We start from the raw sequence: 16,938 nt of genomic DNA on the forward strand, positions 1-16,938 counted from the left end.
GAGAAGGGGTGGTGGTGGGGGGGGGGCAGAGTCAACTCTACTGGAAATCACCCCCTCTCCCCTTTTCCTCTCCTCTTTACTGTTTACTTTTTTTTTTTCTTCCTGTTCTAACTGCCCTCTTTCATGTTTCTCTCCTCCATCTTATCTCCTAGTAACATCCTGGTATATTTACTTGTTTCATGTACTTGTTTCCTCTCCTCTTCGCTGTTTTGGTCTCGCTTCTCCCTCCCTTCCTCCCTCCTTTCCTTCTTTCCTTCCTTCCTCCCTCCCTTTTTTCCCTCCCTTCCTTCCTTCCTTCCTTTTCTTCACCACCTCCCTCATGTACTAAAACTTCATGTTCTGTTCCGTGTTTCCTCTCCTCGTTTCCTCCCCCCTTCCCTCTGCGTGTCTCCTCTCCTCTTTATTCCAAAGATCACCTGCCTACTGAGCCTTTTCACAGCTTATGAGAATCCTCCCCACAGAAACGCTGCAGCTCGTCCCTCGGGGTTCAGTCTAAGGCCACAAAGACAGACAGACAGACAGACAGACACACACACACACACACACACACACACACACACTCACACACATTCACACACATTCACACGTCAGAAATTACATTCGTCCTGTGAGGAAATGACAGTCGAGATCACTCTGGGGAACAAATGTTCCGACATGTGAAGAGAAAAAGATAAAAGCTGAGCGCAGGTTGGTAAAATTCCGCCTCAAGTCCCAACGACGCTGCAAACAACCAGCCGACAGTGAACTCATCGCAGACACTCGGCTGTCCTCCTGTTAGTACATACGGTGGACTTTAATTAAACCTTTCGGTCTCTAAATGTGGTTGAACAACTGGCACGCATTCACAGACCCTCACAGCTGTCTCGCATGTGATTACCAGGCCCGCGGTGAACAACTTGTTAATGCACTGCTTCCACAGCGCGACCTCTGGGAATAAAAAAATAAAAATAAAAACCTACACGTGGTCGTTACATTAAATGCGTCGCTCTGACAGAAAGCGCCGCGTGACTCAGTCTCGCCGAGACGCTCTGAAAACTTAATGACGAACGCTCGGGTTTTGTGTCGGATGTGTTTTTACTCAAACTGAATCTTTATGTTGGTTGAAAAAACAAAAAGACCGAAAAATAAATATTGAAGATGATGTTTGGCATGACAATAATCCAAGAGCCTTAAACTGCAATACCACAGAGGGCCACTAGGGGCTGGCAGCAAAAAAAATCTCCAAAAGTATCAAACAGTGATTCCGATTGGTAATCACACGCTAACGAGACTGCCCTCCTCCAAAAATCGACTGGCAGTACCATCATAAAATGAAGCGCCCTCTAGTGGTCGTGTGAATAACGACAATCTGGTGTGCTTTAGAAGTGGCCGCAGACTGTATATAAAAATTTTCGTGGTCTCCGGGTCTGAAAAGCGAAGCCGACACAGAAGTGCCTTAAAGTGCAATACCACTGAGGGCCGCTAGGGGCTGGCTCTAAAAAAAAAAAAAAAAAAAAACTTAAACACTCTGGCTCCAATAAACCCCCTTTCAAAAAGCATCAACTTGTCTCCTGAAAGAAATGTTTTCCACGAGTCATCGTGAGTGAAAACAATTCCAGCATTCATTAGATAGATTAGATAGGACTCAAACACAGCTATGTTTGGAGGCGTGGCCTGTTTGATTGACAGGCCTGTGGTGCAGTCAGGTTTTCCGATATAGGTGGGCGGGCCATAGTGTCCAAATACGGCCACTTTGAAGCCTCCAGGTGCTTGAAAATCCTGAAAAAAACTTTATAGACTAATCGCAGGTGCGTGAACTGACCTGGATATGAAGCGTTCGTAAACGCAAAAATGATATAACGTTAGTTTATATTAAAATAATAAAAATTCCAGAAGTATTTTGGTTTCAGACATAAACTGGCAGCTGTTCTGTTACGCACGAAGTTGTTTATTACGTTTGTACAAGCAGAGCAAAGTAATCAGCCATCTTCACCGCTGTCATACTATCATCTGTGTGCGTGTGCGCGCGCGTGTGTGTGTGTGTGTGTGTGTGTGTGTGTGTGTGTGTGTGTGTGTGTGTGTGTGTGTGTGTGTGTGTGTGTGTGTGAGCATGCATGACTATTTTAACATCGTTATTTCAATTATGTGTGTGTTGTGTGGTCGGGAATGCGTAGTGACAGCTCATGAATAATTCTACTCCTGTGCAGGAAGCGTGTGTTTATCTACCCTTTAGACTGCCTTATTGACACACAAATACACACACACACACACACACACACACACACACACACACACACACACACACTGCAATGATAATGCCACAGATAATTAAGAGTGATAGTGAATTACAAACTGGATGAGAGGGTCCTAGTTTGAGTCTAATTAAAAGGTTTTCTGACCCTCTATGACACAAAATTAATACGAATGCAGTCAGAAAAATACGCTCATGTAATGTCGGCGTGCGCGCGCACACGCACACAGAAATAAACAAGAATAAACGATGCACTCGTGACAGAGAGCAGGGGCGGCCCGGCTGCTCGATGTTCCCGACCTTCAGCAGAGACACCATCAAACGAACTGACCGAGGAAGCCATTTTTTTTCCCCAACAAGTCTTCTCACGGTAAGTCCCGCCCCTCTCAGGCGACCAATGGGAGCGTACCGGCAGCAGGAGATAAATGACTTCTTTTTTTTTTTTTTAAAGACAAAAGGACTTTAATGACCTGACGCTGCCGCGGTAAAACTTTAGGTTGGTTAAGTTCAGGTAAAGATCGTCGTTACGTTCAAAACAAATACTTCACCGAGGTTTGGGGACCTTTGTCGTCGTGGTTACATACCAGAAGCTACGAGCGGCCATCGCTCAAAGAAACAACGTTGACCGTCAGTGAGAAACGGGAAGCGATTTACAAGCGATGTTTTATCGACCCATCGTTCCGCCCCGACCTCCTTCTTCGACTTCACTCCTGTTATGATTGCTACTTCCCCCCTAGCTGGTAATACAACAACGTACTGGGGGGGGGGAGGAAACGACAGATTTGAAGTTTCCACGGACACTGGAGAGGTTTCACAAACGCTCCACCACCAGGGGGCGCCACGGGGAACAGAGAAAGTTTGAGACGCCAGCAGCGACAACAAACCTTTTAACACCGACTGGCTGCTGCAAGAAACACGAGACAACTCCCAGCAGTGTGTCTGTCCACGCACGCACACACACACACACACACACACACACACACACACACACACACACACACACACACACACAGTGACAGGGTGGCAGAGGACCAGTCACTGTGAGCAATCAGAGCAGTGTAGAGAGACAGAGATGCCACATACCTGCCACCATCCATCAGCATCACAGCCTCGCACTCGTCCATTCACATTCCTGTCAACGGCGGCAGGAAGGAGAGAGGAGAGGAGGAAGAGGAGGAGGAAGAACAGGAGGAGAAAGAGGAGATTTGGATGGATAGAAATTACAAAATAAAATGCTGTGATACGGATAAGTAATACAATACGTGGAAGTACGTTGGCTTCTGCTGTTAGTAATTCATCACGGACTGGATATAAATTCTTTTTTCGCAGCTTCGGGGTCTGAAAAGCGAAGCCCCGCCCACCTATAGTGGACATCTGACTGCACTACAGGCCTGTCAATCGGACCCTCAGGCCTAACGCGCATATTCCACTGAAGACGTGTCCGTTCCGTCCTCTGCGCCGCTTCACATTCCACCGGCGGCGTGTTTTTAGTTTGGTCTGTTTTATCTTCCTTTCTGATTTGGTCACGTTTCCTTGATTTCTGTGCTTCTGCCGCAAGTAAACGTTGTCAAACGGGGTTTCTTTTTCGTCCGTGTTGCGGTTCTTGTGGGGTAGACGGCGAAGTAGTAACGTTTTGTTTTGTTTTGTTTTGTTTTGTTTTGTTTTGTTTTGTTTTGTTTTGTTTTGTTTTTTTATGACCGGGAGTTTGGAAGTGGGTGTTTCGTTTTGAAAAACTTTTTCCCACTCCTGAGAAATTTTCAAAACGTCCTGCCCGGCCGATCTGCTCGAATTAAAGATTTGCCGTGGACTCCGAGCGGCTTCCGTCAGAAATAGACTCGCTGCCCATCTTCAGTGGAGCCGCGGCGCAGCCGGTGGGACACAAAGCGTCGGCTTTAATGACGGCGATTCACTCCGACAGCCGCGTCGGGGACGGAACCGGTGGAAAAAGGCCTTCAGATCTCGCTCTGGAAAACGATGTAAATAAAACAAAGTGATGCCCCCTGTTTACTGAATATTGCAGCCTTGTTTATTATTTGTGAACATTTAAAATTTTTGATCCACGTCCGATCTATGACCTGTGACGCACATCTTTGATTATTCAAATATTCATAATTGAGAATAAAAAAAAATTTAAAAATCCTTTCTGCAAAATAAAACCGCTCAGCCCTCCTCCGTAACACAGGCTTCCCACTCTCAGTCAAATGTCAAATTCCCTGACTTCTACTGACTAAAAGGCTGAAATTCAACAACCTATACAAAACAAGACTGCTGAGTGGTCCAAAAAACAAACAAACGGTCACATTTCTCTTAAAAACGGACTGCCAAATGCCCCTACGGTTGATCCGATATTAAAAGAAATTAAATACACATCTAAATACTGGTCGCAGAGGCCAAGAATTTATCCAACAGTAGCGGTAATAAGCGACTAATAAGTTGTATTTTAAATTTCTGTCAGGTGTCCACTAATGCTACCAAACACACGCTGACAATAACTAACTAACTAAAGTTATAGCTACATACATGGAAAATATAACATTTTGATAAATGGCAACTCAAATTTAAAACACGGCAACAAAATTTCCTAATATGCCAAGAGGCAACCAGCATGCGACGTCACCCGTTGTTTTGTGAACGTCCGCTACGAAGCCAGAGTCGGGAACTTGGCCGTCGCCATCTTGCCAGTTCGGAGGGGTTTGGAGCAGGATGTGACCGTATTTGGGCGAGCCGGGGGGGGGAGCGAGCGGTGGATCTGACTGATCTGATTGGAAACCCGGCGATACTACGCGCCGCCCACCGATAGCCGTAACCCGACAGCACCACACACCCGTCAATCAAACAGACACGCCCCCAAAAACACATTTTATTTTTTTTTTTTTACGTTTATTTTCTAATTAATGACGGGATTAGTTTCAGATGGAACGCCAGAAAACGAATAAGAAGGAGCGACTCTAGCTAACGGCATACAGATAGCTTTAAAAATGTATTGACTTTGAATTTTATGAGAGAAGTTGAATGGGAGTTTATGAAGGCTTTTTAGAGCCGACCTCTACCGGCACTCGGCGGTATCTCATTTTAAGGCGCTTCCGCATCGGCCTCATTTTTCAGAACCCGGAGGCTACGTCCACTTTAATATACAGTGTGTGGATTTGGCCATAAAAATTTAAAAAAAATTATACAATTTCCTCGACTTTCCCTGTCTGGAAAAGGGTTTTTAAAATCCCCTGAAATTCCCTGAGTCGTGGGAACCCCTGACGACTTTCATCCTGTCCCCGTGCCTTCATGAGATCACTGCAGGGTTAAAAGCACTCTGGTTTGTCTTCAGGAGAATATTTCTCTCCGACTCGAGGCCCCGCAGCTCGACCTGCAGCTCAGACACACTTTTAAAACACAAACACAGAGAGAAACCAGGTAAAAAACGACCTCGGACGCAGCTTCAACCGCTCGTCTCGGAGACTCCCGCAAAGCCAGACTTAAGTTTGAACTTTCAACGCACGACCTGCTGCTGTTTTAAGAGAAACAGTGATTCATGTCGGCCGAATGTGGAGTGAAATTCACCCACCTCTGATTTTTATCACTGGAGGGAGGATGAAACCGAGAGAGTGGCGGAGCTGGTGAACTCACGCAGGCTAACAGCGCCTCTCTGTGGTCGTCCGCAGAACTGCAGCGTAACTGCAGCTTCAACCTGCACATCCTTTTACTTCAGTGCTGTAATTAATGCGGGCACTGTAATTTGATATTTCCAATTAACTCTAGATTTCAGAGGGAAACGCTGCCCTCTTTACTCCAACACAGTGAAACATCGCACGGGAGTTTAATGGAATCAACTCATCTTATTTAATTAACCTCAAATAATGATGCACATTTTCTAGTTTCAACGTTATTTCCGAAACCACCTCAAGAGCTTTGAAACATGAGTCTTCTGACTTAAACGGATGAGTTGGATGAAGGAACTGCAGAGAGTCTATTTAATTCAATATAAAACGAGCACATCAGAAGAAGACTTCCTGGCGCGCGTTGCTCGAGGTCAAACTCTCCAGTGGGTTTACACCTGCCCACCAACCAAAATAACCTTGAAATGTCACTGAATTTACAACACAAACTCACACTGGGAAAAAAAAAATATATATATATATATTTTTAAATTAATAACAAACAAACACGAAACAAACAACTCTCAAAAATAAAAAAAAAAAGTACTGTCAAAATCTGGCCTAAAATAAGCAACAATCTAAACTCAGAGCAAATGAATAAATATTAGAAAAAGACAACAACAATAAATAGCTCAGCAAATTAAAAACAGTAAAGACTTTACAAAATAAAAACATCCCCAAAAAAAAACCTGAACGTTTATGTTCATTTGTAATGTGTCCGTGAATGCATCATGGCCTGCACGACACAAACAATAACCCGCGGCGGGACGTCCAAGCGGCAACAACACGAGCTAACAAACAAGACAGACATAAAGTGTTTCTCACGGACCTTATTTCGCGTCCAAGTCCGTTTGTTTTTTTTCTTTTCCCTCGTGGAGCTGGCTAAATTCACAATGTCCCGCGGCGCTGGTTGTTGTTCATGTCGGTTGTTTGTTGGGTTTGTTTTCGTGACGGAACTCGCCGCTTCCGGTCGATCTGTTAACACACGTGGAAGCTAAGTTCGTCAGCAACACTGTCAGTCAAGCTGTTACTTCTCTTTTTTTGATAACAATTTATCCCTCCTTTTAGTTTTATGATATCTTTCTGTTGTTTACTGCATAACTGACGGTGACTTTCTTCTTCATTGACGGTTTCGCAGAGACTTCCGGGACGCCAGCTTCACCTGTTACCGCCCTCCCCGTAACCGGAAGTCGGGCCCCGCGTTGCCAGATTTGTCAGTCAGATCTTTAAACCGGCACAATCATCATGAAGTGAATCAACTTTTAATTTTTATTTATATATGTATACCGTATTATAAGTGTGTTGCCATGGATACGGTTAGTTACACTGAGCCCTGTTTCACTCCCCCTTATTTGTCACTATTTTGGCAAATTCGCACCGTTGGGAATATGCCGAATTAACAATGAGCAGTTCCTCTTTGTAATACACACAATACTTTACAGACACCCATCAATGAATTACTTTGATACTTAAGAAAACTTTTAAAAAATGTGATTATTCTCAGGCGAGGTCTGCATTGCAAGGAAAATCACATTTTGTATGATTTCCCAGGAGGCATATATAAATGTTCATATGGGATGGCATCAAAGAAAACAACACCATCAGGCAGTGTGAGTCATTAAACATCACAATTGATCAGAAATAATGAGACAGCTGCTTTTATTTCGATATGACGTGATACTCGAGTCACCGACAGGAAACCATTCAACGATAACGCATGCAGTTTGTACACCCAGCCCAATACGCACACACGTTTCAAAATAGAAATACATAATTCATAATTTTTCAAGGCTGATGTGAAGCTGACGCGTGCACACGGGAAACATGAAACGCAGATTCATCACTGCAAGCTTTCGGCACAAGAATAAAAGAGCAGAGTCCAACAAAGAAAATAAGCAATAGAGATAATCTAAAGAAACATCCTGATGCAGCGAAAGGAACGACGGGACGTTCGAACCGCACAGTGTCCTCGTGCGTATCGTTAATATAATTTCATCTCCAGGCTCCTCCATTACAAACTTTGCCGGCTCGAGAAGCGTCAAAACGTAAACGTCACCTTATTCCAAACAAGGCGTTGTACCTCAGGGCTGAACATGACAGTCTGTCACAGCCTCAACGTCGTACGGCAAGAAAAAGCTTTTCAAAGTAAAACGCAAAACACAGGCCCGTCTTTAAGACTCTCAATCATGCAGGCGCCAGGAATTAGCCGCGGCTCTGACTCATTGTTTGCTAAGTAAAGGCATCGCACATCCTCATCATCATCATCATCATCATCATCATCATCATCATCATCATCATCACCCGTACAGACCTGGAATCAACAGACTCCTTCACATTCACCCTGTAAACACAAACTCCTGTGTACATTTCTCTCCGTCTGGGAAGGCTCGTCGTCAAGGCCACATGAAGGTCACGAGTGTTACAGCATCACCACGAACACAACACTGTACGTACGTACGCAGCGAGATCTCACTGAACGGGATGGAAGCGGCGCGTGTGTGTTTGTGTGTTTGTGTGTTTGGTTGGTTAGTGTTTGGCTTCTCTTGGGTAAAACTCGGCTAAGGTGCTCTGAGGGATCCTCTTCAGCATCTCTTTGGGGAAGATCCTCATCAGCTGCCATCCGATGTCCAGAGTCTCGAACACGGTCCTGTTCTCGTAGGCACCTGGACGCACAAACAAACGGACGGTAGATCGTCGATAAATCACTTCACGTTTGTGAACGTTCCGAGCACCTCGAGTTCGCAATTCCCGACCTGAACCGTCAGACTCGGCCCAATCGCCGACTACTGAATTAATCCAGCAGGTTTGAGCGAGTCGGGCTCTGCGCTGCGGTGGATTGGTGAACTGTGCGAGGAGGCGGGGCCTCTTCCACAGCTGCGGGTCTGATGTGTGTCAGAAATTACAGACGAGGTAGACTAAAAAAAAAAAAAAACTAAACCCAGGTTGGTGAAATCAGCGTCAGATAGACAGAGTTTTTATTCGGTAATCAGCTGCTTTATGGACACCAGTTCAGGCTGGAGGAAATCTCTCCTATTTCCTGTACAGGTTTAGACTGGTTTTAGACTAGATTTGGACTGGTTTTAGACCAGTTTTAAGACAAGTTTTACACTGGTTTTACACTGGTTTATCTATTTACTGACTTTGTATTTCAGGAGAGAAGTTGATGCTTTTTAACTGGGAGTCTATTGGAGCCCGAGGTTGTTGTTTTTTAGAGCTAGCTTCTAGTGGCCCTCAGTGATATTGCAATTTGGGGCACTTCTGCATTGGCTTCACTTTTCAGACTTGGAAACTGCAAATAGTCTACGGTGTAGCGGGTGTAACTATAAGTAACTGCCACACTGCACCTTGGGAGATGAAGTTTTTCTCGAACTTGGTGAGGAACTCCAGATAGAGCAGGTCATCGGCCGTCAGAGCCTCCTCTCCGACCACTGCCTTCATAGCCTGGACGTCCTTCCCTATGGCATAACAGGCATACTACACACACACACACACACACACACACACACACACACACACACACACACACACACACACACACACACACACACACACACACACACACACACACACACACACACACACACATCAGAGAGGCGTGGAAAAGTCCAGTGTGAGCAGCATGAAGCAGGTTTGTACTCACGAGCTGGTTGGAGACGTCAGAGTGGTCTCTGCGGGTCATTCCCTCCCCGATGGCGGACTTCATCAGCCGAGAGAGAGACGGCAGCACGTTGATGGGAGGATAGATCTAAACGGTGGAAGGAGAGAAGACGGGATGAGACCATGAAACTGTTTCTTGTCCTACAAAACCCAAATCACAGATCCCGTAACGACTCGGGAGGAAATGAACAACACGGGCATTTCATTTTAAGAAGAGAATCTCAGAGAAATGCTTCGGTTTCTTCAATTTTATTTTGCCACCAAAAAAACTGCAAGAGAACACATGCCACCAAAAGTCATTATCAACAGGTCAGGTTTAACAAATCTCAAGTCAAGACTAACAAGTCTCAAGTAAAGGTCAACAAGTCCGAGGTCACGATAAGAGCTGCAGGTCTCAAGTCAAGCTCAACAAGTCTCAAGATCATCATGTCAGGGCTAACAAGTCTTAAGTCACAATCAACAAATCAGGACTAACAAGTCTTGAGTCAAGACTAACAAGTGCCAAGTCAGTATCAACAATTCCCAAGCCAAATTCAACAAGTCCCTAGTCAAGATTAATAAATTACAGGTCAAGATAAGATCCACAAGTCCCAAATCAAGATTAACAAGTCCAAAGTCTAGATCAACAAGTCCTGAGACAAGACTAACAAGTATAAAGTCGGGTCCCAAGTCCAGCGCCACAAGTCTAATGTCAGGTCTCAATTTAAGTCCAACAAGTCCCAAGTCAAATACCACGTCAAGACCATCTGGTCATACCTGATTTGAGCCCCAAGTACAGATTATTAAGATCCAAATCAGGATCAAAGTTAAGATGGACGAGTATCAAGTTAAGCCTAATTAGTCTTAAATCACATATCAAGTCCAGACCTTCAAGTACTCCCTCAGTCAAGTCCCAAGTTCAGACCAACAAGTTAAGAAGTTCAAACTGTCAAATTCAAGACTCGAGTCGGACTTGGGTCTTACTGAAATGACTCCAGTCCAGGTCACGTGACACCAGTCCACATTTGTGAATCATAGCACCGACAGTTGAGCATTTTATGGGCAGACTTGACGTCAACACGGTTTTGACTCGTGTATGACGCTGCTCTTCATTACCTGTCTGTTGTGAAGTTGTCGGTCCACGTAGATCTGTCCCTCGGTGATGTAACCAGTCAGGTCAGGAATAGGATGAGTGATATCTGAGGGACACGAGAGCAGACGGTAAAAACAGTTCCGCAGCTGTTGGCATCACAACGTGCGCGCGCGCGTGCGTGTGTGTGTGTGTGTGTGTGTGTGTGTGTGTGTGTGTGTGTGTGTGTGTGTGTGTGTGTGTGTGTGTGTTGCAGTGTGTGTGTGTGTGTGTGTGGTGCGTGTACCGTCGTTGGGCATGGTGAGGATGGGGATCTGGGTGATGGAGCCGTTGCGTCCTTCAACACGGCCGGCTCTCTCATAGATGGTGGCCAAATCCGTGTACATGTAGCCGGGGAACCCTCGGCGGCCAGGCACCTCCTCTCTGGCTGCAGACACCTGAGCGGGAGAGTAAATGCATAATCTGTTCCCAATTTCCCCGCAGCGATTTCAGAAGAAATGCGCTGAAACTGCCACCGACCTCTCGAAGAGCCTCCGCGTAGGAGCTCATATCGGTGAGGATGACCAGGACGTGCTTCTCACACTGATAGGCCAGATACTCGGCCGACGTCAGAGCTAAACGAGGCGTGATGATTCGCTCGATCCTGCAATGAAAAAGGGAGTGTGACCTCACGCAAAAGAGTTTAACTGCACGTAAACAAGTATAAACTCACGCAAAGATGTTTAACTTCATGTAAAAACAGTTTAACTTCAAGTAAACCAGTTTAACTTCACGTAAAGATGTTTAACCTCACGTAAATGATTTTAACCTCACGTAAACAAGTTTGACCTCACGTGAACGAGTTTAACTTCACGTAAAGATGTTTAACTTCACATAAACATGTTTAACTTCACCTAAACAAGTTTAACTTCATGTACACGACTTTACAAAGACAACCACGAACTCAGAGATTTCTTTAACTTTCAGTTTCGGGTTCTGTTTATGTTTAAATAGGGTCTTTCGGTAAAAGTTCGTACGTGGGGTCGTTGGCCAGGTTCAGGAACAGACAGACGTTGTCCATGGATCCGTTCTCCTCAAAGTCCGACTTAAAGAACCTGGCGGTCTCCATGTTCACCTGGAGGCGGAGAAAAGAGAGACTTTAAATCACATTAGTGCACATGTGACACGCTGTCATTCGACCTCTTTTAATGGCATACAAAATGTAATAAGTCTGTTTCTTTAGAAGGCAGTTAGCAAGCTCGTTAGCTCTGAGTCATCCCACTTCACTAAAACTCTTTGAAAGTACCTGGTCATAGTTTTTTGGGGAAATGAAATCTTTTTGAGGAACTTTTGGTTTTCAAGTCAGCAAGTGACAAAGAGAAAAAAAAAAAAAAAAAAAAGCTAGCTGTTCCCAGGCTTGTTAAAAGAAGAGTTACATGTTCCATGAATTCTGGATGAAAACCAGATGTTGTGCGAGGGCATTAAAAACACCTGGAACACAGAGGACGTCTGAGTGAGTTTGGGTTTTAACGGATGTTCTGAAGTTCTCACCCCCATGGCTGCAAACACGATGGCGAAGTTGTCCTCGCTGTAGTCCATCACGTCTTTGGACTTCCTCACCAAACCGGCCTGCCGGCAGATCTGAGCTGCAATCTGACGGCCGGAGGGAGGACAGACAATGATCTTTTAATATTGATTACATCCCACTAATTAAAAGGAAGCGATGCACTTAATGTAATAATGGAATTCATTAAATTGAATGAAGATCAGACGCAACAGGAGAGACATGAACAGGCAACCAGCGATTAAACAGAGCCCATTTTAAGATCTCCGATGAACACATAAACAAATTAAATTGAACAAATTTCACCTTTAAATGTGTCTTATTGGAGGGGGGGAACTCGAAATCAGAAAAAACTCAACATACAGAAACATATCATTTGAAATGACAGCAACTTTTTACTATGTGGAAGAAAAAAAACCAGGTGATAACTAAAACATTGTGTTTTACTGAGGTTTCTACTTGTCAAGTAGAATTATTAAAATTGTAATTTCCATATTAGGCAAATTCAACAAACGGAAAGAAATGAAATAATGTGGAAGTATTTCTACCGATTTTATTTGAATTATGTCAGTTATACTATAAATCTGACTGTGTGTGTGTGTGTGTGTGTGTGTGTGTGTGTGTGTGTGTGTGTGTGTGTGTGTGTGTGTGTGTGTGTGTGTGTGTGTGTGTGTGTGTGTGTGTGTGTGTGTGTGTGTGTGTGTGTGTGTGTGTGTGCGCACCTCATTGTGTGGCAGCCCTGCAGCAGAGAAGATGGGAATCTTCTGGCCCCTGGCGATGCTGTTCATGCCGTCGATGGCTGATATGCCGGTCTGGATCATCTCCTCGGGGTAGATACGGCACTGAGGGTTTATAGGCTGGCCTGAGGACACGGACAGACAGACAGACAGACAGACACACACACACACACACACACACACACACACACACACACACACACACACAGAGTCAGAAATATATGAGGGAGATTTCGGGGGGAGGGGAGGGAGCAGGTTTTGACTTCAAAAACAAACCCATGATGTCCAAGAAGTCTTCAGCCAGGACTGCCGGTCCTCTATCGATGGGTTTACCAGATCCATTAAACACACGGCCTGCGCGCACACACACACACACACACACACACACACACACACACACACACACACACACACACACACACACACACACACACACACACACACACACACACACACACAGAGAGAGAGAGTTTTGTGTCGATCTTCAGATGGCCTCATTGTGCACTGAGAGGATATATCTGAGCTGCGCGTCGTACCCAGCATGTCCTCGGAGACGGGCGTCCGTAAGATGTCTCCTGTGAACTCGCAGCTGGTCTTCTTGGCGTCGATACCTGCGGTCCCCTCAAACACCTGCAGAGGGCGCAGTGGAGGTAAACTGAAGTGAATGGAGCATGTTCAAACAATGATCTCAGTGCGGTATATTATGTCTCATGTGGGGACATAGAGACAATCTGATTTTCTACTATATATATATATTTATTTTTTTAAAAAGCTTCCCGTCCCATCTCTACATTACCGTCCCCCTCAGAGTACCTGAACCACAGCTTTGGAACCGGTGACCTCCAGGACCTGACCGCTCCTCTTGGTACCGTCGGGCAGGGTGAGGTGGACGATCTCTGCGTACCGCGGGAACTGTGGAGGACAACGAACGTCAGTGACCGTCCGTACATCTGGATGAAAACATGTGGAAAACTTAAAACTAATAATCAACTCTACAGAAAAATCGAAAGTGTTGTTTAATTACAGAATAAAATCAGGACCAAAAGAGCTCACACCACATACGTATCAATAGTAGGTCGAATTAAATTTTTGTAAAGTAATTTGATTCAAATCTTGTGTTGTAAAGTAACTTATAATGAAACCATGACACGGAACGTCTGAACTTTGGTGACATGACTCGACAGATATTACGAAGAACAGAAGAGGGTCTTCCTCACCTTCACCTGATCCAGGATCACCAGCGGCCCGTTGACTCCAGACACAGTTTTATAGGCTGAGGACGCAGAAAAATACCCAAATATTCAACTTAGTCTGTCTCGAAAGAAGCTGAAAAAAGAAGAATAAATGTAGGGGGGGGGGGAACCAGCTTTTTTTGTTGTTGTTGTTGTTGCATGAAACCTATTTTCATTATTGTTGTTTGAAAATATCAAAGCCGTTAGCATGTGTTAAAGTCTGATTTGGTTTGACCGACAGTAAAAAAAAAAAAAAAAACACAAAAAAAACAACAAAGAGTTTTTAAAAAAAAGTTTAAATACACAAACGACTGAAACAAAACAACAAGTGTTCAAAGAGAAACTGCAAAAAGATGCAAAACAACCACAAACAGACATAAAACAACTACAGAAACACAAAATAACAGCAGGGAAGCCAAACAACCACAAACAGACACAAAACAACAACAGACACACAAAACAACTTCAAAGAGACACAAAACCAAAACAACAAGGCACTGCTTAATTTACAGAAGTAAAAGATTAAAGGGCTTCCTTCACCGCCGATATAAAGTAGAATAAAGTAGAAAGACTAAAGTAAAGTGAGAGTAGGTCAGAGCTGAGTAAAGCAGTTTCATTGATCCTGTGTTTATGTCTGAAATTCAGTTTACTGTGGTAGAAGACGGAAGCAACAGATATTCAGTCCGACAAACTAAAACACATATTTTCTATTTCGTTCTATTTTTTTTTATTATTTTTTTTTTTTAATAGAAACGAGCGAGGAGCAGCGCACGGAGCTGCCGTCTGACAGGTGGATCGATGAAGGTGATCAGTTATCAGGAGAGAAGAGTCCCGGATGTTTTAATGTCTGAAGAAGACTCTGAGGAAGAAAGACTCACTCAGGCGGGGCTGGGAGATGTAATCCCGGCTCACGGCCATCACATGCTCCCGGGAGGTGGCGGCGGCGGCGGAAGCGGCGGCCGGCGGTCGGTTGCCGCTGACGGCGGAGGAGAGCTCGCTCATGGCTCCGTTCACCATCCCTCTGAGCGCCTTCATCGCCATGTTTGCACCTGCAGCAGCCGCAGCGGCGTCCGAAGTCGTGACAGCCGCGGCGCATGCGCGGTTAGCTGCAAGCTGCATCACGGGATGGTGGTCGAAGAATGAAGCTGCGGAGGATTGTTTATATAAAAGTATGTATTTATATATTTATCTAAATGTCTATATATATATATATATATATATATATATATATATATATATATATATATATATATTTAGGCTCTGTCCATGGCTAAAGGATTATTTCTATCAGCAGAAAAATAAACAAATAAATAAATAAATAAATAAATAATAAAAGTTTGTCACGACTACAAGAAAGAAAGAAAGAAAGAAAGAATACTGCTGGTAAGCAAACATAAGATATATGTTAAGAAATACATTTCTGCGAATAATAAACAAAGAAAAAAACACAATCTCTTCTGGAAGAAAATCACAATGAATCTCAGATTTTGACATCTTTAATTTCACTTTTTGAATATAAAATGTATAAACTTTGTCAAGGTCAATGTCAATCATTTCAGGGTTTTTTAATTTTGTCTCAAAAATTCTGATGAAAAACAAAACGTGTTCTTTAACAATGAAAAATTTGGACTTTTGAAATTTTCAATTGATCAATTTCTACATACATTTTCTCTGAGAAAGTAAAAATTCTGACTATATTTCCGTTTTCACTTCAACAGAGTAAAAAATTAATAATTTGTTATTCTGAAGATTGTTTTAAGGCCACTTTAAAAAAAAAAAAAAAAAAAAAAAATGTCAAGAGGTTCCACATCATCTTCTGGTTCTGGTTCTCATCAATCAGCTTGGGTTGTGACGTAGTATTTCACTGAATCAGGTCAATAATCACTGAAGAGGACGAGGCGGAGGAAGAAAAGCAGCAGCAGAAGAAGGTGGAGTTCATCGGAGTCGAGTAGAGAAAGCTTTGCGTTTTGGTGTCTTTACTTTGAAATTAAAAGCTGCATTAAAATAAATTCACATGTGACGTCGGGGTGTTCAGATGGACGTGTTGGTCCTCCTCTGAGAAACTTGACTTTAAATAAAAGAGAATAAGAGCAGTGATCTTGGAACCCAAGAGAACGTGTGATGTTCCGTGAAGAACTGGAATCGCTTCTGATGCGCTGCGGCCGGTTCCAGCGCCGCCGATTCCATCCGGTAGAAACTAGAAGTGTTCGTATCCGCTCATTCGGTCGGAATACCTGCCGGGAGGTCTCCTTATAGGCTTCGCCCACTCTCTTTCACCTCCGTCTGTCCAGCGAGGGGAGTAAGGTCGCATCCGATGGGGAGGAGGAGGAGGAGGAGAAGGAGGAGGAGGAGGTCGCATCCGATGGGGAGGAGGAGGAGGAGGAGAAGGAGGAGGAGGAGGTCGCATCCGATGGGGAGGAGGAGGAGGAGGAGGAGGAGGAGAAGGCCTTCTTCTGTCCTCCTGCTGGTGGTAGGCGGAGCTCCACTCCGGTTGGCGGTACCTGGACCTGCCCTCCTCCGAGTGGTGGGGTCTCCTCCAATCACTGTCCGGGCGAGGGGGGGTCCACCGGTACGGGTGGAACCGGGCCGGCGAGGGGGGGCGGAGGGGAGGCGGAGGGAGGAAGGCGTGGTGAGGCGGGCGATGATGAAGGTGATGGTTCGGTTCTCGAGGAGGAAAAGATCTGAAGGAGGAAACGAAAAGTCAGAGCTGGAAAGACCGAGTTCATATCGAAGCATATGTTGGTGGGAAATTGGATTAAAATTCAAAAAATATTTTTAGGGCATTTTATGAAAAACTTTGACGATTTATTAATATTTAAA

General features: G+C 44.4%; 2 protein-coding genes across 2 annotated transcripts in view; both read right to left on the minus strand.

The window, feature by feature from the left end:
- Positions 1–8,151: 8,151 nt before the first annotated feature.
- atp6v1b2 (ATPase H+ transporting V1 subunit B2) lies at positions 8,152–15,210 on the minus strand. The gene is made up of 14 exons (XM_069700997.1): positions 14,997–15,210; positions 14,104–14,159; positions 13,700–13,798; positions 13,423–13,516; positions 13,163–13,240; positions 12,872–13,011; positions 12,137–12,238; positions 11,623–11,720; positions 11,126–11,249; positions 10,893–11,043; positions 10,633–10,715; positions 9,521–9,625; positions 9,225–9,354; positions 8,152–8,543 (listed from the first exon to the last, which is right to left on the minus strand). Exons 1-14 carry the CDS (start codon positions 15,157–15,159, stop codon positions 8,407–8,409), a joined length of 1,560 nt encoding a protein of 519 aa, XP_069557098.1. The 5' UTR covers positions 15,160–15,210; the 3' UTR covers positions 8,152–8,406.
- Positions 15,211–15,641: 431 nt separating this feature from the next.
- The window catches only part of LOC138622311 (RNA/RNP complex-1-interacting phosphatase-like), a 5,422-nt gene continuing 4,125 nt past the window's right edge, over positions 15,642–16,938 (minus strand). The window contains exon 9 of the mRNA XM_069701015.1: positions 15,642–16,799. Coding sequence (XP_069557116.1) covers positions 16,316–16,799 — 484 coding nt within the window. The 3' untranslated portion in view covers positions 15,642–16,315. The remainder of the gene's footprint in view (positions 16,800–16,938) is intronic.

The sequence above is a fragment of the Brachyistius frenatus genome, unplaced genomic scaffold (genome assembly GCF_029030835.1).
Source record: "Brachyistius frenatus isolate BFR_SWC_R1_liver_20210118 unplaced genomic scaffold, ASM2903083v1 Contig_35, whole genome shotgun sequence".
NCBI classification, from domain to species: Eukaryota; Metazoa; Chordata; class Actinopteri; family Embiotocidae; genus Brachyistius; species Brachyistius frenatus.

Bases quoted from the DNA above. Each gene is read 5' to 3' on its own strand.
- atp6v1b2 (XM_069700997.1), bottom strand. From the start codon at position 15,159: ATGGCGATGAAGGCGCTCAGAGGGATGGTGAACGGAGCCATGAGCGAG. The intron at 12,239-12,871 runs GTGCGCACACAC...TCCGGCCGTCAG, and splicing joins CAGGGCTGCCACACAATGAG to ATTGCAGCTCAGATCTGCCG. The intron at 9,626-10,632 runs GTAATGAAGAGC...TCCACCGTTTAG, and splicing joins GACAACTTCACAACAGACAG to ATCTATCCTCCCATCAACGT.